At 38.7% G+C, this 17,110-nt stretch overlaps 1 protein-coding gene and 1 long non-coding RNA gene across 3 annotated transcripts in view; one reads left to right on the plus strand and one right to left on the minus strand.

Annotated features, from left to right (window-relative positions):
* The window catches only part of CCDC186 (coiled-coil domain containing 186), a 54,052-nt gene extending 39,992 nt beyond the window's left edge, over positions 1-14,060 (minus strand). Inside the window, exons 1-2 of one of the 2 annotated variants that reach the window (XM_045439002.1) lie at positions 13,877-14,060; positions 3,693-4,385 (exon numbers count right to left, since the gene is read on the minus strand). In XM_045439002.1, the coding sequence (XP_045294958.1) occupies positions 3,693-4,385; positions 13,877-14,025 (842 nt within the window). In that variant the 5' untranslated portion in view covers positions 14,026-14,060. Of the gene's footprint in view, positions 1-3,692; positions 4,386-13,843 lie in introns of both variants that reach the window. The other variant, XM_045439003.1, reaches the window with a different exon arrangement.
* Positions 14,061-14,134: 74 nt separating this feature from the next.
* LOC123577103 lies at positions 14,135-15,117 on the plus strand. Its single transcript, XR_006701717.1, has 2 exons — positions 14,135-14,764; positions 15,017-15,117. It is a non-coding gene; the product is annotated as an uncharacterized LOC123577103 (long non-coding RNA).
* The last annotated feature ends 1,993 nt before the right edge of the window (positions 15,118-17,110 follow it).

Raw genomic sequence — 17,110 nt, forward strand, 5'->3', positions numbered from 1 at the left:
AACCACAAAACAGAGTTTGCAAGTGGAAGGGGGACTCTCCAACAGCAGGCCTCTGACCACAACTGTGCTTACCCCAGTCTACCACGCGGCCACTGTTCAGACAGGATGGGGCAAAAAGAATTTTCTACTGTATTCCTAATATTTTTAGATAAATTTAATACAACTAGTTCATTTCAGATAACCACATTAAAAAAATCTTCTGAAGCCAAAGTAACTAGGCTCAGATTTTAACTCTGGCATCTACTAGCATGTGACCTTGACTTAATCTCTCTGTGCTTCGGGTACCTCATCTGAAAAATGAGAATAATAGTTCATACGACAGAGAATTGTGATTCCATGAGTTAATATATGTAAGTGCCAGGCATATAATCAACAGCGTGTAAGTATTTGCTGTTGTTATTATTTAATGTACAACATCTCACAATTTACAAGAGGGGCATTAAAGTGAAGAGTCCAGATCTGAGCAAAGTGGGAAGACACATCAGAGACAATCTCAAAAAAAGGATCTGAAATTGCACTACTAGGCATTTATCCAAGGGATACAGGTGTGCTGTTTCGAAGGGACACATGCACCCTCATGTTTATTACAGCACTATCAACAGCCAAAGTATGGAAAGAGCCCAAATGTCCATCGATGGATGAATGGATAAAGAAGATGTGGTATGTATACACAATGGAGTATTACTTGGCAATCAAAAAGAGTGAAATCTTGCCATTTGCAACTATGTGGATGGAACTGGAGGGTATAATGCTAAGTGAAATTAGTCAGAGAAAGACAAAAATCGTATGACTTCACTCATATGAGGACTTTAAGAGACAAAACAGATGAACATAAGGGAAGGGAAACAAAAATAATATAAAAACAGGGAGGGGGACAAAACAGAAGAGACTCATAAATATGGAGAACAAACTGAGGGTTACCGGAGGGGTTGTGGGAGGGGGGATGGGCTAAATGGGTAAGGGGCTCTAAGGAATCTACTCCTGAAATCATTGTTGCATGATACGCTAACTAATCTGGATGTAAATTTTTTTAAATAAAAAATAAAATTAAAAAAATAAAAAGGGTCTGAAAGAACAGTACAAAAGGAAAATAAGGAAGTTACCCTAAAAATCAACAATGGTAAAAGCACTGAAGGTCTAAGCACAAAAGCATATAGTTTGTTCATAACAGCAGCAGTCCAGTAAGGATATGAGAAGCAGCTATACCCAGGCACCCCAAGGGTAGTATTTTTAAGTTTATTTATTTGAGAGAGAGAAACAGTACGAGAGAGAGAGAGGGAGAAAAAGAATCCCAAGCAGGCTGTCAGCACAGAGCCTGACACAGGGCTTAATCTCTCGAACCATGACATCATGACCTGAGCCGAAATCAAGAGTTGAACACTTAACTGACTAGGCCACCCAGGCGCCCCAGTTTTAGGGTAGTATTAAGAAGAAACTTGAGTTTCGGGGTACCTGGGTGGCTCAGTTGGTTAAGCGTCCGACTTCAGCTCAGGTCATGATCTTGCAGTTCGTGAGCTCGAGCCCCACATCAGGCTCTGGGCTGACAGCTCACAGCGTGGAGCCTGCTTCAAATTCTGTGTCTCCCTGTCTCTTTGCCCCTCCCCTGCTCCCACTCTGTCCCTCTCTGTCTCTCAAAAAATAAACGTTAAAAAAAAAAAAAAATTTTTTTTTTAAGAGAAGACTTGAGTCTCAAGAAGAATTTGTACACTCATGTTCACAGTACTATTATTCACAATAGCCAAAATGTGGAAGCAACCCAAATGTCCACTGACAGACGAATGGATAAGCAAAATATGGTATATACATAAAATATTCACCCATAAAAAGGAAGGCATTTCTGACAGATGCTACAATACGGATGACCCTTGAGGACACCCACTAAGTGAAATAAGCCAACTGCAAAAAGACAAATACTGTGATTTCACTTTATATAAAGTATCACGGATAAATTTTAGAAACAGAAAGTAGAACAGTGGTTGTCAGGGGCTGATGGCAGGAGAATAGGGAGTTGTTGAATGGGTATGCAGTTTCACATTTGAAAGATGAAAAAGCTATGGAGACTGGTTGCACAACAATAAACCTAACACTACTGAACTGTATGCTTAAAAATAGTTAAGATGGGGACGCCTGGGTGGCTCAGTCAGTTGAGCATCTGACTCTTGATTTCAGCTCAGGTCATGATCTCATGGCTTAGGAGATGGAGCCCCCGTGTTGGGTTCTGTGTTGACAGTGCAGAGCCTGCTTGCGATTCTTTCTCTCCCTCTTTTTCTCTGCTCCTCCCCCACTTGTGCACACTCCCTCTGTCTCTCAAAATAAACATTTAAAACAAATATTTAAGATGGTAAATCTTATGTGTATTTTGTCACAATCTAAAATAAAAATTGAAAATAGATAAAAAGAAGGGCTTTGGATGCCTAAGAGATTCGAGTTCACTGGATAAACCAATGAAGGGTAAGCTGGTTTGGGGAAGACTGATCCACTGAGGAAGAAAATCTAGAAGAGGGGCATCTGGGTGGCTCAGTTGGTTAAGGCTCAGGTCATGATCTCATGGGTGTGGGATCAAGCCCCAGGGCAGAGCCTGCTTGGGATTCTCACTCTCCCTTTCTCTCTGCTCCTCCTCCCTCTCTTTCCCTCAACATAAACAAACTTTAAAAAAAAAAAAAATCTAGAAGAGTAAACACTGGAAGAGATCATTAAAAGCCAGTTACCTATCTAATTTTTGTTTTGTTTTGTTTTTTAACGTTTATTTATTTTTGAGACAGAGAGAGACAGAGCATGAATGGGGGAGGGGCAGAAAGAGAGGGAGACACAGAATCGGAAGCAGGCTCCAGGCTCTGAGCCATCAGCCCAGAGCCCGACGCAGGGCTCGAACTCACCGACCGTGAGATCGTGACCTGAGCTGAAGTTGGAGGCTTAACCGACTGAGCCACCCAGGCGCCCCTAAAAGCCAGTTACCTATCTAGCAATATTTGGATATTTTTTTCTGTCACCCTCCTCTAGTATATAGACTGCTTCCACTCCTTTCTTTACATATGTATCTCCCATTCCAAATTTTTTTTAAGTATCATTTTAAAAAAAGAGAATCGGTCTGTATTTTAGTGAAGTTAGTTAAGAAGGTTTCCTTTCTTAAAGGTTACAAAAGACTGTCTAAACATTTGCATCACTTAAATAAAAAAATCTAGAATAAAAATACAGGACAATATTAAGATGAAATAAAATTAAACCATCATTAAAATAGAAATTAACTCTATTAATCCAAGAGAAGTCTAAAAATAACTATGTTCTTAATTACTGATAACTGACCAATTCTCTAAATTTTAATTTTTAAAACCAATGGATTTACGATGGGAATTTTAAGAAAATCTTTTTTAATTGCATGACTTCTTGTTTCCTTTTGAATTTCTCATAGTTTTAACAATATTATGCTCTACATTCTTTCAAAACTGAAAAACTTGTCTTTATAAATATTTCTATTTCTTTAATGAATTCACATTAATATTTATTCCTTTAGGCATATATTAAGTAACTAGACAAACTTGACATTTGCTCAATTATTCAGCACATATTTGTTGATGAACTGCAACGTGCATGACTATTATGGAATTCCAAGATGATACTTTCTTTAAAGAATTCAATCTTTAATCCTAACCGGTGGGGGGGGGGGGGGGGGCACGAAAATGTTAAAACCTTACTTCTTTATGGTGTGCTCCTGTTGTAAATACTTCTCCTGCACACATTTTTCAAACATAACTAATGCATGTTCTCCCTTATTCATTCCATTTGGAACTCGGTGTTCTTCTGCAAACTCTGTAGATAAAAGCTCAGATTCTATTTCTTCCAACAAATCCTCTGACGCCGAAACATTCTTTATTTTTGAAATAAGTTTCTTGGTGCAGTCTGTATCGTAAGGACTTTCTGAATAAGTCTTTTGATTTGCTGCTTCTGTAAATGTAGATGACCTCAATTCCGCCAATATCTGTGTCACTGTCTGCTCAGTTTCATTTGTTTTCGAAGCTTGCTCTGTAAAACCTCCACCAGGAAAATTAGCTAGTTGTTCAGAATTTTCTGGGCATAAGTCTGTTTTAGCACAAGAATCCTCACCTCCACCATGATCCTGAATATAGTTTTCCTGTGCTTCAATCTGATTGTGTTCATTAGGCTGACATAAAGTTTTATCAAAGTTTAATGATGGCAGCGTAGACTCATTTTCTAAGCTGCTGCTGTCATCACCAGACAACAAGTTGCAGGAGTCTTCCTTTAATTCAAATGTTTTCCCGATATTTTTATCAGAGGAAATGGAGGCTATGTGCTCTGCCTCTGACATGCTGACTGGCACCACTTCACTCTGCACTGCTTCAAATCTGTTCCTGGTCTTCGTTTTACATCTAAAAAGCGAAAACATCAAAATTGTAAAAAATTTAAAAAGTTTTGTAAACCATGACCTCATATGTATTTGCATATACTCCATGATATGAAATAATTAAGGCCACAAATTTACCAGTAATAACTCTTTGAAAGGGGGGAAAAAAAACCCACGACAAATAAGACAGGCAATCCAAGTGTGCCACAACCAGGAGGGTGCTACAAATCTTACTCTCCTTTCCTCCTTTAATTCAGTTACACAACTTCACTTCAGGTGCAGTTTGGCATTCCTTAATCACCTCTATGAGATGTTGGGTATAAAATATACAAGTTTAAATTGTCAGAATTCAACTGAATTGTTTAGAATTCCTTCAGTTCCATGAGAGGCAAAAGACACTCTCAAGAATCTATCAGAAAATATTCAAGGAATATTTCACTAGAAGAGAAAGATTATAAAACAACTCACACTAACGATGATAACAATTTACTGACAAGAAAAACTCTATCTATAAAACTCTCTCTATAGCCCAGGCTCCTATAGCTGGATGTTAAAGATCCCTGGTGGGAATTTGTTTTTCATCCAGGCAAAAATCCAGGAAGTACCATGGTGATTTTCAAACATTCTCATCAAGAATAAACAATGCTCAATGCAACTCAAATGGAGCCCATATGCACTGCCTGGGTCATAAAAGAAACGAATTCAACAACTAGAATACATTTTTATGCTGTTTATGAGGGTTACTATTTTAGCTATTTTCTGAAAATTAGTCAACCTTCAAAAATTATCCTAAGACAGATAAATATAAAATATTTCAGCAATCTTGATGAAAAAGAACCATCAACTTCTTTTCGTCACACATCAACAAAGCATGTATAGAGTAGATGAGCTACCAATGTCATATAAGGTTGGATAAAAAAGGGGGCAGATCATAGTTTTGACACAAACTAGGAAAGAAAGAATTCCAGATGGAAGGTGTATTTATGGAAAACAAAAATATAAAATTTTTGAATAACAGAAAGATATATATTCACGTCGGTCTGTGATGGAAGCATTGGTCAGGGATTCTGAAAAATGATAAGAGACTGTCAGGTGGAACCTGGGAATGATATGCAGGAATGAATTTTATGACACCATAAATCATGATGGACTCGTATACTTGATTATACTACAGTTTCTAGCACACAATAGATTCTCGAGTATTGCATTAAAGTACAGAAGTAATCTAATAAAACTAGTACTGTATTTGAGGAACATTCTTCTAGGAGTGTAGAAAATGGGGAAGAATAATTCTAAGAAAAGAGGACCAGTTTGTTAAGTACCCTGTTTTTTTAGTTTAGACTACCCTTTGAGGCATCAACTAGCACAGACGCTGGCCTTAATCCTACACATTACCTATCTGTATAACATATTTCCAAAGCACCAAATAGAAATTATCATTTTCTTGCTGCATATATAACAAAGACAAAGCCCACACTAGTATTAAAGGCTTGGTTTACACAATACAAATTAATGCAGTAAGTTATAAAGGCCTCATAAGCATGCTGTATTCTAAAATCTAAGATAAAATAATTCTCACACAGGTGCATTAGCCACCTGTATAGTTCTCCCTAAAGTAAGTCACTGTGAGATATAACTTGTGAATGTGTTGCTGCTGAATTTGAATATTAATTTAGAAATCAATCTAAAAACTAATGAAGTGGTTTTAATCATCATAACCAGTCAATGTTATAGCAACTGAAGGTGAACTCAGAGCTGACCAAAATAACAGATAACAGATAAAGAATCTATTTAAATGAGTTAAGTAATACAAAGGCATTGTGACTCTCCAGCACAGAGCAAGTAAGAAGTTTTATCATTAGAGAAGTGTGCCATGCTTTGCCAAGAGAAAAGCACTAAGCAAATACTGAGTATCCTTTTATCCAGCTTTCATATTCTCCTGGGTTCAGTCTTCACCCTTTTTTCCCTCCTAGAATTCATCCACTTTGAAAATTTGAACCAACAACTTCTAGCAGATATCCACATTAGTTACTTTCAGTCCAGTATTCTTGAGTTACAGATAATGAATTCCTGTTTGCCTTCACTCTATCTCTGTACCGGTATTAAAATCTCCATCTGAATGTAGGCATTTCAAATGGATATTCCACCACAGCCTCAAACTGAAAACGGTTTAAAAATCTCCAATCAAAATTGTAGCTCCTATAATTGAGCACTCCCAGCTAATCCTTTCAATTTCTGTCAATGGTATCATTTTTCTTAGTCATGACTCCTTCCCTTCCTTTGCTCTCATATTCTTTTACCAACTTCATGTCTCCTCCAATTATATCTTCCTTTCTACTGCCACTGTCCCCTACCTGCAACCCAATTCAGGTGTAATCACTTCATACCTTAACACTTGAAATGTTGATTTCTCAGTCTCACTCCATTCCTATTGTCTTCCCTGCAACTCCAAGTAAAAAAAGAAAGAGCTTAATAAAAAGTGCAAGTGACTTGAAACAGCACTAGGTCAAGTATCACCCAATCCAGAAAAGGGGTTGAAGCATGTACTACAATAGCTCTGCCAAAAGGGAACAGGAGCTGCCCTGTGAAGGGAGCTGGCCCTCGATGGCAGAAGGGACCAGGGAGCTACAACACTGACCCTAGAAGATCCACACATATCATAACCTCCACAGAGACTACCACCAAATGCAACCAGATGAATCAGATTAAGACCAGGGATCTTTTTCCTCTTTGGAGGTTCCTATAATAAGAATTCTGCCTCCACTGGCTGGTCTTCAGCCAACTACAAAAGGGCTAGCTAGAGAAAAAAAAGAGGGAACATATTTTAGAGTCAAATTACCTCTTCTTTAATTCAAGCAGCTGGAAACTTAACACCTTTATCCTTTCTTCAGGTAGAATAAGGAGTTTGTAATGTTTTTTGTGGCTTGTTTTGTTTCTTAAGTAATTGAAACCTATCTTAATTTCTGGAATAAGTTTTCTCTGATAATGAAAAGTGGCAGAAAGATACAACATCAAACCCATACAAGGGACTGTACTTCAGAGGGAAGTAAAAAGGATGGGGGTGTTTTACAGAGGATGATTACAGACCTAAGAATAAAAACTAAAACCATGTTTATACCTCAGAATGTGATTCCTCCTCAGTAAACCAGTCATACTACTTGTCCAATCTTATCTCTCAACACATTCCTAAAATCCTAGGACCTCACTATAATCTACCACCCTGACCAGTCTACTCAAGATTCCTTCAATCTACACATTAACATTTCCATGGCTTTGCCATGGAAAATGTCCTTCCTTTCAGTCTATTCGGAGTCTAACTACATTTAAAGGACCGATTCTAAATCCACATCTTCCTCCAAATTGTCTCTCATTGTAAGTACAGAAATAATCTCTCATGTAAATGAAAACATACTGCATTTGTATACACTCATCAAGCACACAGTCCCTGCCTTCCCAATGACATTTCTGGACAGTCTCTAGCTTTTTAAATGAGCTTTGTACTTTCAAGGAGGAACCTCACTCTGAAGTGAATCAAACTTCTTAAATCCCAAGCAATATAATAATGGTAATAATGAATAATCTAACATACACTCTTTACTATATTTACATTTACTCTTGCAAATGTTAAATGTTGTTCAGTTCTCAATGAGGGTGGGACCCACTGAGTTTATACAATGATCTGAGATTTGTAATATTATACGAACAGCGCAGAATATTGTCTCACTCTCAATATTTATCTAAGTGAAAAAAAATAAGTCTGTTTTTATGATTACCTCAGCTTAGACTGTTTTACATATTACCCTTCCATAAATTAAAGGAAGATTAGTTTAACCTCAAAAGACAAGTACTTTCTATATTGTTGCTCACTATATGCCCCTGACCTTTCACATAAATTGACATCTGGTAACCACTTAGTTTGCAAACTTAGTTTTCTGATGCTCAAATGAATACTACTTGCACAACAAAAGGAGAGGTGTTGAGAAAAATCTATGTGTATATATGTAGTAAAGCCATCAACCAAAGATTAAGTAACTGTACAAGATTATGTACAATGAGCTTGATTATGTCCACAATTAACCAGATAAGGGGGGGGGGGGGACCAGTCAGCTGAGTCCTCTTGGGGGCCTCCAGTTGGCAACACAGATGTAGGCCAGTGTGGTTGCTGTCCAAGTTTTTTCTTTGGGGATAGGGGAATTGTCATTGAAATTACGGAGGATCCAATAGCCTAAGAGCAGTTAGACACAGGTTTACAAAATTGTTTTAAGAAGTGCTCGTACAAATCCAATCTACACTCACATATAAAGATATAGTGATTACAATTACAGTATCTATTCCTTTTTTTGAGTTCAAAATAACACAGGTTATCTGACTTTTTAGCAACTCTTACTCATTTGGGGAAAATGCTGTATTTAAACCTTAGCAGTCACAAAATTCCTCAGTTGAAGCTTCCTCCCCTCCCCCCCCCCCCCCCCCCCCCCCTGCCCAGAGTTGGTTCTGTTTCTGACACAGTACTACAGGACCAATTCACACTTCAATATTGTTTCAGGAGTGAGAATTGGTTTCGCTCTTACTGGAGCTCATCAGCTGTAGGCAACTGGTCAAGAAACATTTTTTATTTGCCTTAAAGCCAACCATTATCTACCTTTGTTTTATTTATTTATTAACACTTATTCATTTTTGAGAGACGGAGTGCAAGTGAGGGAGGGCCAGAGAGAGAGGGAGACACAGAATCTGAAGCAGGCTCTAGGCTGTGAGCTGACAGCACAGAGCCTGACGCGGGGCTCGAACTCATGAACTGTGTGAGATCATGACCTGAGCTGAAGTCAGATGCCCAACTGACTGAGCCACCCAGGTGTCCCTGTTTTATTTTTTAATGAAAAAAAAAACCTCTCATTTCTACAAAATTACTTCCATATAAGAGCCTTACGAATAAAATAAAAACACTGTCTTTAAGAACTTTTAGTACTAGTACTTGTTTTCTTAGTAATTAGCAATATAAACAATAAAAAAAACTTAAGCCTACTCAATATAACGCAAAAACAAATGAATCCAATCCACATATATTTGGTAATGGGTTATCAAACAAGCCTCATACAAAAGTACCAAGTCACAAATACAATTCCAAAGTATTAATTCATTCACCAGGTACGTACCGACTGAGCACACATTATGTGCACATACTGTTCTATGTGTTGAGTACATGGCAGTGAAGAAAACATCCATCCCTTAGGGAATTTACATTTTGGTATAGTGGACCAATATATATAAAAGCTCTGTGTTAAATCTTTTACTCTTTTTGTTTATAGCATTTTAATATGAACATCTGTCAGTGTTCCCTCAGAAACTATAGAAGATATGCATAAGTGTTTTAAATTCAACAGAAAAATCTGGCTCAGTTCAGCATAAATATTTACAACAAACTACACAGTTTTAAATTACAAACTATACCATCTGAGTCTCAAGTAATACTAGCTGTATATTTCTTAGATAACATCCACTAAGACAAGCAAGTTGAGTCTGTGAGAGCACTCCTATTCTTAAATATAATGGTTTACTGTCCTTTGAAGGCAAAGTACATTGAAAGGTTTTTCACATATTTCCTAAATACACATTGAAAGCACCATGAACAAAATAACTTATATGACCAGTTCTAAGAAGGTTCTGATAAGTCAATAAAAATCAGAAGCAATAAATAACATCAAAGATGCATCCATAGTCCAACATAATCTGATCACAATCCTCAAGTAACCCGAGTAACTGGTTTTTGATGGATGTTACCTTTAAAATACAAACACTTTCCTGGATAAAGTTTTTAAACACAGAATAAACTAACAGGACAGAAAGGAACGTGTGTAAAAAACATGAAAACCTTTTTTCACATGATGAAAATATCACACACTGAAGTTCACAGAAGGCAAATCAAATTCTACTTTTAAAAGATTAAAAACAAAAAAAGATTAAAAACTAAGATATTTCAAAAAACTCTAGATAAGTTCTATCAAAAAGGAGAAATATTTTGTACAGTAGTCACATTCTTTTTTTTAATTTTTTTTTAATGTTTATTTGCAGGGGATAGGGCAGAGACAGGGAGACACAGAATCTGAAGCAGGCTCCAGGGTCTGAACTGGCAGCACGGAGCCAGACACAGGGCTTGAACTCACGAACTGCAAGATCATGACCTGAGCTTAAGTCGGACACTTAAACTGAACCACCCAGGCACCCCCAGTAGTCACATTCTAGTTAAACTTGTAAGTAAAAATTTAACTTTAATAAAGGAAACTTTGAGTTTCCTTTATGTGAAACATAGCACAATATTTTTAAAGTTGCCTTAAGTCTACAGCTTGAAGAGTATGAAGCCAAGGTCAGTATCCTTGTGGGATTTGTTTAGCTTTGCACCCAAGACTCAGGGCAGAGCAAATTTTAGGGTTGTGTGCATTATATCACAAAAGAAAACATTAGGAAAGACTCAGGGCAATAGATGCAGCAAGAGTCCCCCCAAATAATACCAAACCCTGTGACAGGATAACAGGAGAAAGAGAAATTATGATCCATCAAGATTCCAGGAAAAAGAGGTTAAGTAGCCATATAATCTATCACGTTATTAAGTCATATGTTATATTATCAGTTTAGTATCTTAGACCCATACAATTTTATGTAACTCTAATAATAAGTTTTAAAGCAGAAAGTTTTTAATATAGAAATCTTAGTTTGAAGCTATCTGTAGAGAGCTATTTAAACTTTACTGAGTCTCAGAAAGTGTAAAAAGTTTGCAGCTAATTTTTTCCAAATCTGAAAATTAAAAGAAGGGTGGGGGGAAGAAAAATGACTGACCTATATAGTTCCTTCTTCAAAAAAGACGACTAATAAAGTTAAAAGTAAGTGGTAAGTCTGTCTTATATTAAGTCGTTCTGGTTAATGTTTAAATTTTGAAACCACCTTTGGCCTGGGCTCAGTTACAATGGTATGATATGGTTCACTAAAAAAATTATTCATTAGTACTAACTACATAATCATCCCTATAGTAGATTACCAATTCATGTGCCCTAATGACAAATATACTCACAATCCAATCAGTATTTTCCTTTGCCAGGTTTAATTGATACTTTGTATCTATTGCCCCTCCATCCCAATATTATTCCTTTTGTTTACTTTTTAGCCTAAATATTTTTTTAAATGTTTATTTATTTACTTTTGACAGAGACAACAAAGGGGGGGGAGAGACAGAGAGAGATGGAAACACAGAATCCAAAGCAGGCTCCAGCTCTGAGCTGTCAGCACAGATCTCGGGGCAGGACTTGAATTCACAAACCGTGAGATCGTGACCTGAGCAGATGCTTAACTGACTGAGCCACGCAGGCACCTCAGCCCAAATAGATTTTTAAAATCCCAGTAGCTAATAAATAAGTTCAAAGAAGTCTGAAATCATGAGATTACAAATGATTTCAAAATCAAATGATCAATGCTCCTAGTGTTGCCCTGAAATGAATACTAAATGTAACATTGCAATATCCTAAGCCCAATGAATGTTGTTGAGACATGCAAAATTTAGCTTTATTATTTAAAGCTAGAGATAAGGGATAAAAGAAAAATCCAAATTTTACTGAAAGAAAAAAAAAAAAACAAAACTTGAGACCAAAGATTCTTACATTAACATGAACCTGTTAGAAGAATTTGGAAAACTAATGCAGATTAGTCATTCTTCAAAGGGAAAGATGATTTTTCTAAATCTCTAAATAAGGCCGCTTCCACCTATTATCTCGTCGTAAAGACTGAATATACAGTACAGTTACCTTCACTTTGAGATGTCAGCACGTAGCTGTAAAAAGTGTACTAAGCAACTGCCATCAGGAATGCTGTCATCGAATAGCACTAAAGGCCAAGTCTTGCATTTATGGGTGAAGGAACTAAAAGGTTAAGAGTAGCTACTGGGCTACACTACTCCCTTCATGTTAGTGGTTAAAACTCTGAAACACCAATGACATTCTCTGAACCTCCACTGTTTAAAGTAATCTCGAGGTTTGTATGCTGGTATTCTGAATTTGACAAGGTTTTAAAAATTAATAATATCAACAGAAACACAATCCATGCATTTCCAGGGAAAAACAAGAATATAGGCACAAGCCAGGCATTTCCAGGTAGATTCTTCAGTATTTACATGTTGGCCTATTACACTGTAAAAAGGAGTTTTAATTCTTTGTAAGATTTGTGAATTACTCAGTAATTTCACTGAATTTAAAATAAAAAGACCAAAAAGGAAAGAAAAAAAAACGAGGCCAATCATCACCCTTTTCTATTTCTGTAATGATGAATAAAGAGTTGAAAAGCAGGTGCACAGAGAATAGTATACTTTATTGACAAGGAGATAGTTCAGTTTCACTATCAATGTCTCTTGAACCTTACTTTTCCCCACAAGATCAACTCCGGCTAATACGAAGGTGTAGCCTGTAGTTGGTAAGGCTACACCCACAATTAGCATACCTATACACTTGGTCTTTTTTTAATGATTACCAGCACAGCTCTTGAAATACTGTTGCACCGATTTGCTGCATACTTTTCTTACAAAAACTTCCAGCCTATCATTTTGAAAGAAGTAAAAACACTAGGCATCAAGGGAACATCAAACACACACACACGGAGAAAACTGTCAAATGCCTTGGTACCGTATGCCATTATTTTTACTAAACTAATTCCCACAGGTAACAAGACTAACAAGTGAAAGGGGCAGATTCTAATCCTGATGCTCCGACTCCAAATCCAGGTCTCTTTAAACAAAACCAAGATGTGAATGTTAGCCACAGCTGTTAAATTGCTACAGCTAAGCATTAAGGACACCTGCACTGTCCCCTAGGCTTGGTACTAGGAAACATGTAGAAGAGCCTTTCCCGTGTTACAAGTTTGATAAACACAAATCTGAAATATCCTTACCAGCCAAGGTTTAGCAAACGCCTTGGATGTCCTTGGAAGAAAGGCAACATAAAAACCAAGAACAGTATCTTTCACATCCAAAATCCCCCAAAATCTGAAATTACTTAAAATCATAGTAACGCAAGTGTTTACAGGACGATAAAAAGTCGCCACAACAGTAAACATAAAACAGTCAACTTGGAGACGAAAAGAGAAATAGGCGATTGAGTCTATGAAAAATCGTCAAGCAGGTGGGGCTTAGCTGCAGTTCGCCCTGGGAGACCAGGCAATCGGCCCAAATTCGACTGCTCTCCAGGCACCACTCAGGAGGCACGGCTCCAGGACCCCCACCGGTCTCTGGGCCGCCGTCTCTCCAAGTCGGCCCGGGACCCAGGGAAGAAGGCAGGGAGAGGAAGGGACTCCTAACTCTGTCCCCCTAGCGCTTGCCTGCCTCCACTGTCCCCGAGGGGCCAGGCGGACGGCCGACCCGGGCCCCGCAGAGTCGCGAGGGAGGTGGGCAGTCCCGCCGCGCCGCCACCACGACTCCCGGTCCGCTTCGGGCACCCGTCAAACACTCACCCCACTTCTCCGAGCCTCAGGCCGCACCCCTACCGAGGCCGCTGAAGCTCCGGCTCAGGACCTAATTTCTCCATAGTGGGGACCGGCAGACCATGAGGTGCGAGGAGACAGAGAAAAGGGACAACACCGACGCCGCGCTCCCTCCTTCTCGGCTTCCTCAAGCCCCCGCGGAGCTGACACATCAACAAAGATGGCGGCGACGCTGAAGCCGGCCCCACTACAGCTGAGGGGGCGGGGCTCTCTAGAGGAGCCAATCAGGGAGGCGCGGGCGGTGTGACGCGACGCACCTCGGGGCCAGTGTAACCTGTCTGCAGTGGGCGGGGCCAGGGCAGCACCGCCTCCTGCACTTGAAGCGCTGAGACCGGCGCTCAGACTCTGGGCACCTACGCCCCAACTGACTTGGCTCGCCAGCGATCCTGCTAGTCCTGTCCTGTGTCTCGCGCCACTTCTGACCCAAGCCTGCTCTTTCTTTCTGTGGGACGCGCTCATTGGATATAAGCTCACCTCACCTTTTGACCCTTCTCATATTAGTCAGGGGCATAAAGCAATAAAAGAGAATTCGAAATTGTGACTTGCCAGCTCTGATGCGCAAACCTTGCACCTGATATAGGAGGAATCAGCAGGAGCAGCCTACCTGCCCGTCGACGATTCATCCGTGGGAGAGATTCTGGGGGTTTCCATAACACCGCGTTCGTGTGTACAGGGTGGCACTCATTGCCATTGTTTAATAATAAACTGTTGGTGCGTTCGTCTCTGGCACCAGGCTGTGAGCGCCTTGAGTGCAAGAAGTGTCCTATCCGGTCTGCCAGGTGTCCTTATAGGCAGCGTGGGGAGTGACATGCGGGAGGTGCTCAAATATTAGCAACAAAAAGTGTATTGGGGGGAAAAGTGTATTGAATACAGTTGCTTAAACAGGTCCAGGTAAGTAAGGTGAACAGTTTGTGGAGGTTTTGCAAACCTATACTGTCCAGTGAAGTGATGTTCTTTGGTTTAGGACTCCTTATTCACAACTTAGGAGTGAAAATAGTTCATTGTGACAAGTTGTCGATGTTAGAGTTTGTAAAGCAAAGCTTGTTCCTGTTCTGTTAAGCTTCTTTGATACTAACTGCTGGGGGTGGAAATCACTAAAAAATTCAACATTGTGTAACTCTGTTCCTCTTTCCTTTTCAACAGGAAATAGCACCTCCTTCCTTAAATGAAAATAGTGCACTGAAACACACTGCAGTTAAAAGTGTTTTAACAGTGAAGAAATGACTTAACTTTAAAATAACCAAACATTCCTAGTGAGATATATTATTTCAAGAGAAAATAAAAATTTAGGCCTTTTTCACAGCTCATATTGTCAGTAATAACATTCATATCGTTATTTCTTAAATATACATATTAATAGTAAGCATTGAAGTAATTATGTTTCTTGAAACCAAGATTTTGAGTATTGGAGAAAGGAAATACATAATCAAAGAAATTAAGTAAACCTAAATTCGAATTTGGAAATATCAGTATGAACTCATGGTATTTTTTGTTTTTTCATTAAAAGTCTGTCCACTGAAAAGGCCTGAAACAACGATGAACACAATGCACACTCATTCTCCATCATTGGTAAATATAATTTCCCACCAAGAGTCACCTGGGCTCCTCTTGGATAGCAAGGACTGTTTCTAAGTCTGGGGCAGGAAAAGTACAGTAAAGTCTAAGACATGTTGGTTGTATCAGAAAGCAAAGAAGAAAGTGAAGATAATAGGAGTTGTGTCAAAGACTCGGGGACAGGGGGTGGGCATTCAAAGGCATGCACATTGGTCAAAGGACAATTAAGCATTCAAAAATGGTAACAGCAACTGATTGATACATCTACTATGTCCAAAATTAATGTGTGTTGATTTTCTAAAACATTATTTGGCCACCTTTGGAAGATGCCAAAGAATCATCACATTCTGAAAACTGATAAAAGAATCAAACATCCTAACTTTCCTGTTACAAACTGAATCTCAAATAGTGTGGGAAAGTTCTTCACAGAATAACGGATAATAAATACAGAAGATAGATTTTTTCCATTTTTCTAGGCCTGATGAAACAATGGACCTAGTTAACGATCATCAATGAGTCTAAAATCATTAGAAGAAAAGCCAGTGGAAAACTTTATAGTAGATGGATGGGGCTGACAACACTTGAACCTGATAGATCAATTTTAGTATTTCTCAAAGAGACACAACTAGATAATGAAGTGTCTTCTGATGTGATGCAATAGAGGAACACAATACCACCTGTGAAGTATTCTTACCAGAGGAGATGTACTCAAAATTGAATCTAAGAAAAACTGCCATTACTTCATTTTTTGTTTGTTTGTTTTTACATTTATTTATTTTTGAGAGACAGAGACAGAGTGTGAGCTGGGGAGGGGCAGAGAGAGAAGGAGACACAGAATCCGAAGCAGGCTCCAGGCTCTGAGCAAGTGTTTAGCACAGAGCCAGACACAGGGCTTGAACCCACAAACTGTGAGATCATGACTTGAGCTGAAGTCAGACGCTCAACTGATGGAGCCACCCAGGTGACCCCGCCATAACTTCAATATATAAATTGCAAGAAAATCATTAAAAGGAAATCTCTTTTGGGGTGCCTTGGTGGCTCAGTTGGTTAGGCGTCCAACTCTTCGGCTCTGTTCATGCATGGTCTCATGGTTCATGAGTTCCAGCCCTGTGTTGGGCTCTGCGTTGATAGCATGGAACCTGCTTAGGAGTCTATCTCCCTCTCTCTGCCCTTCCCTCATTTGCTATTTCTCTCTCAAAACAAGTTAGAAAAAATAAACTAAATTAAAAAAAAAAAAAGGAAATCTCTTTTTAAAGTATAGTACTGAATACAAATAGAGGATCTTGTTTGGAACCTGATTTGAACATAATTATTAAAAATCATGTGAGACGCTGGAAATTTTAAATACAAATTTTATGATATTAAGAAATTATTAGTGGGCCACCTGGGTGGCTCAGTAGATTAAGCGTCTGATTCTCGCTTTCAGCTTGAGTCATGATCCCTCAATATGTGGGATTGAGTCCCACATTGGTCTCTGTGCTGAGAGTCCTTAAAGAGGGGAAGCATAACTCCTCTTTCTTAGGTGTAGATGGTGTATAATGACTTCCTTCCAAAGTGTACAATATGCAAAGAGAGGGAAAACAAAAGTAACTTTAGAGTACAGAAACCTGAGGAACACCACCAGTGTGTGTGTGTGTGGGGGGGGGGGGTGTTGCAAGTATGTTATAAAGGTATGTATGAATT

Source organism: Leopardus geoffroyi, chromosome D2, assembly GCF_018350155.1.
Source record: "Leopardus geoffroyi isolate Oge1 chromosome D2, O.geoffroyi_Oge1_pat1.0, whole genome shotgun sequence".
In the NCBI taxonomy this organism is placed as follows: Eukaryota; Metazoa; Chordata; class Mammalia; order Carnivora; family Felidae; genus Leopardus; species Leopardus geoffroyi.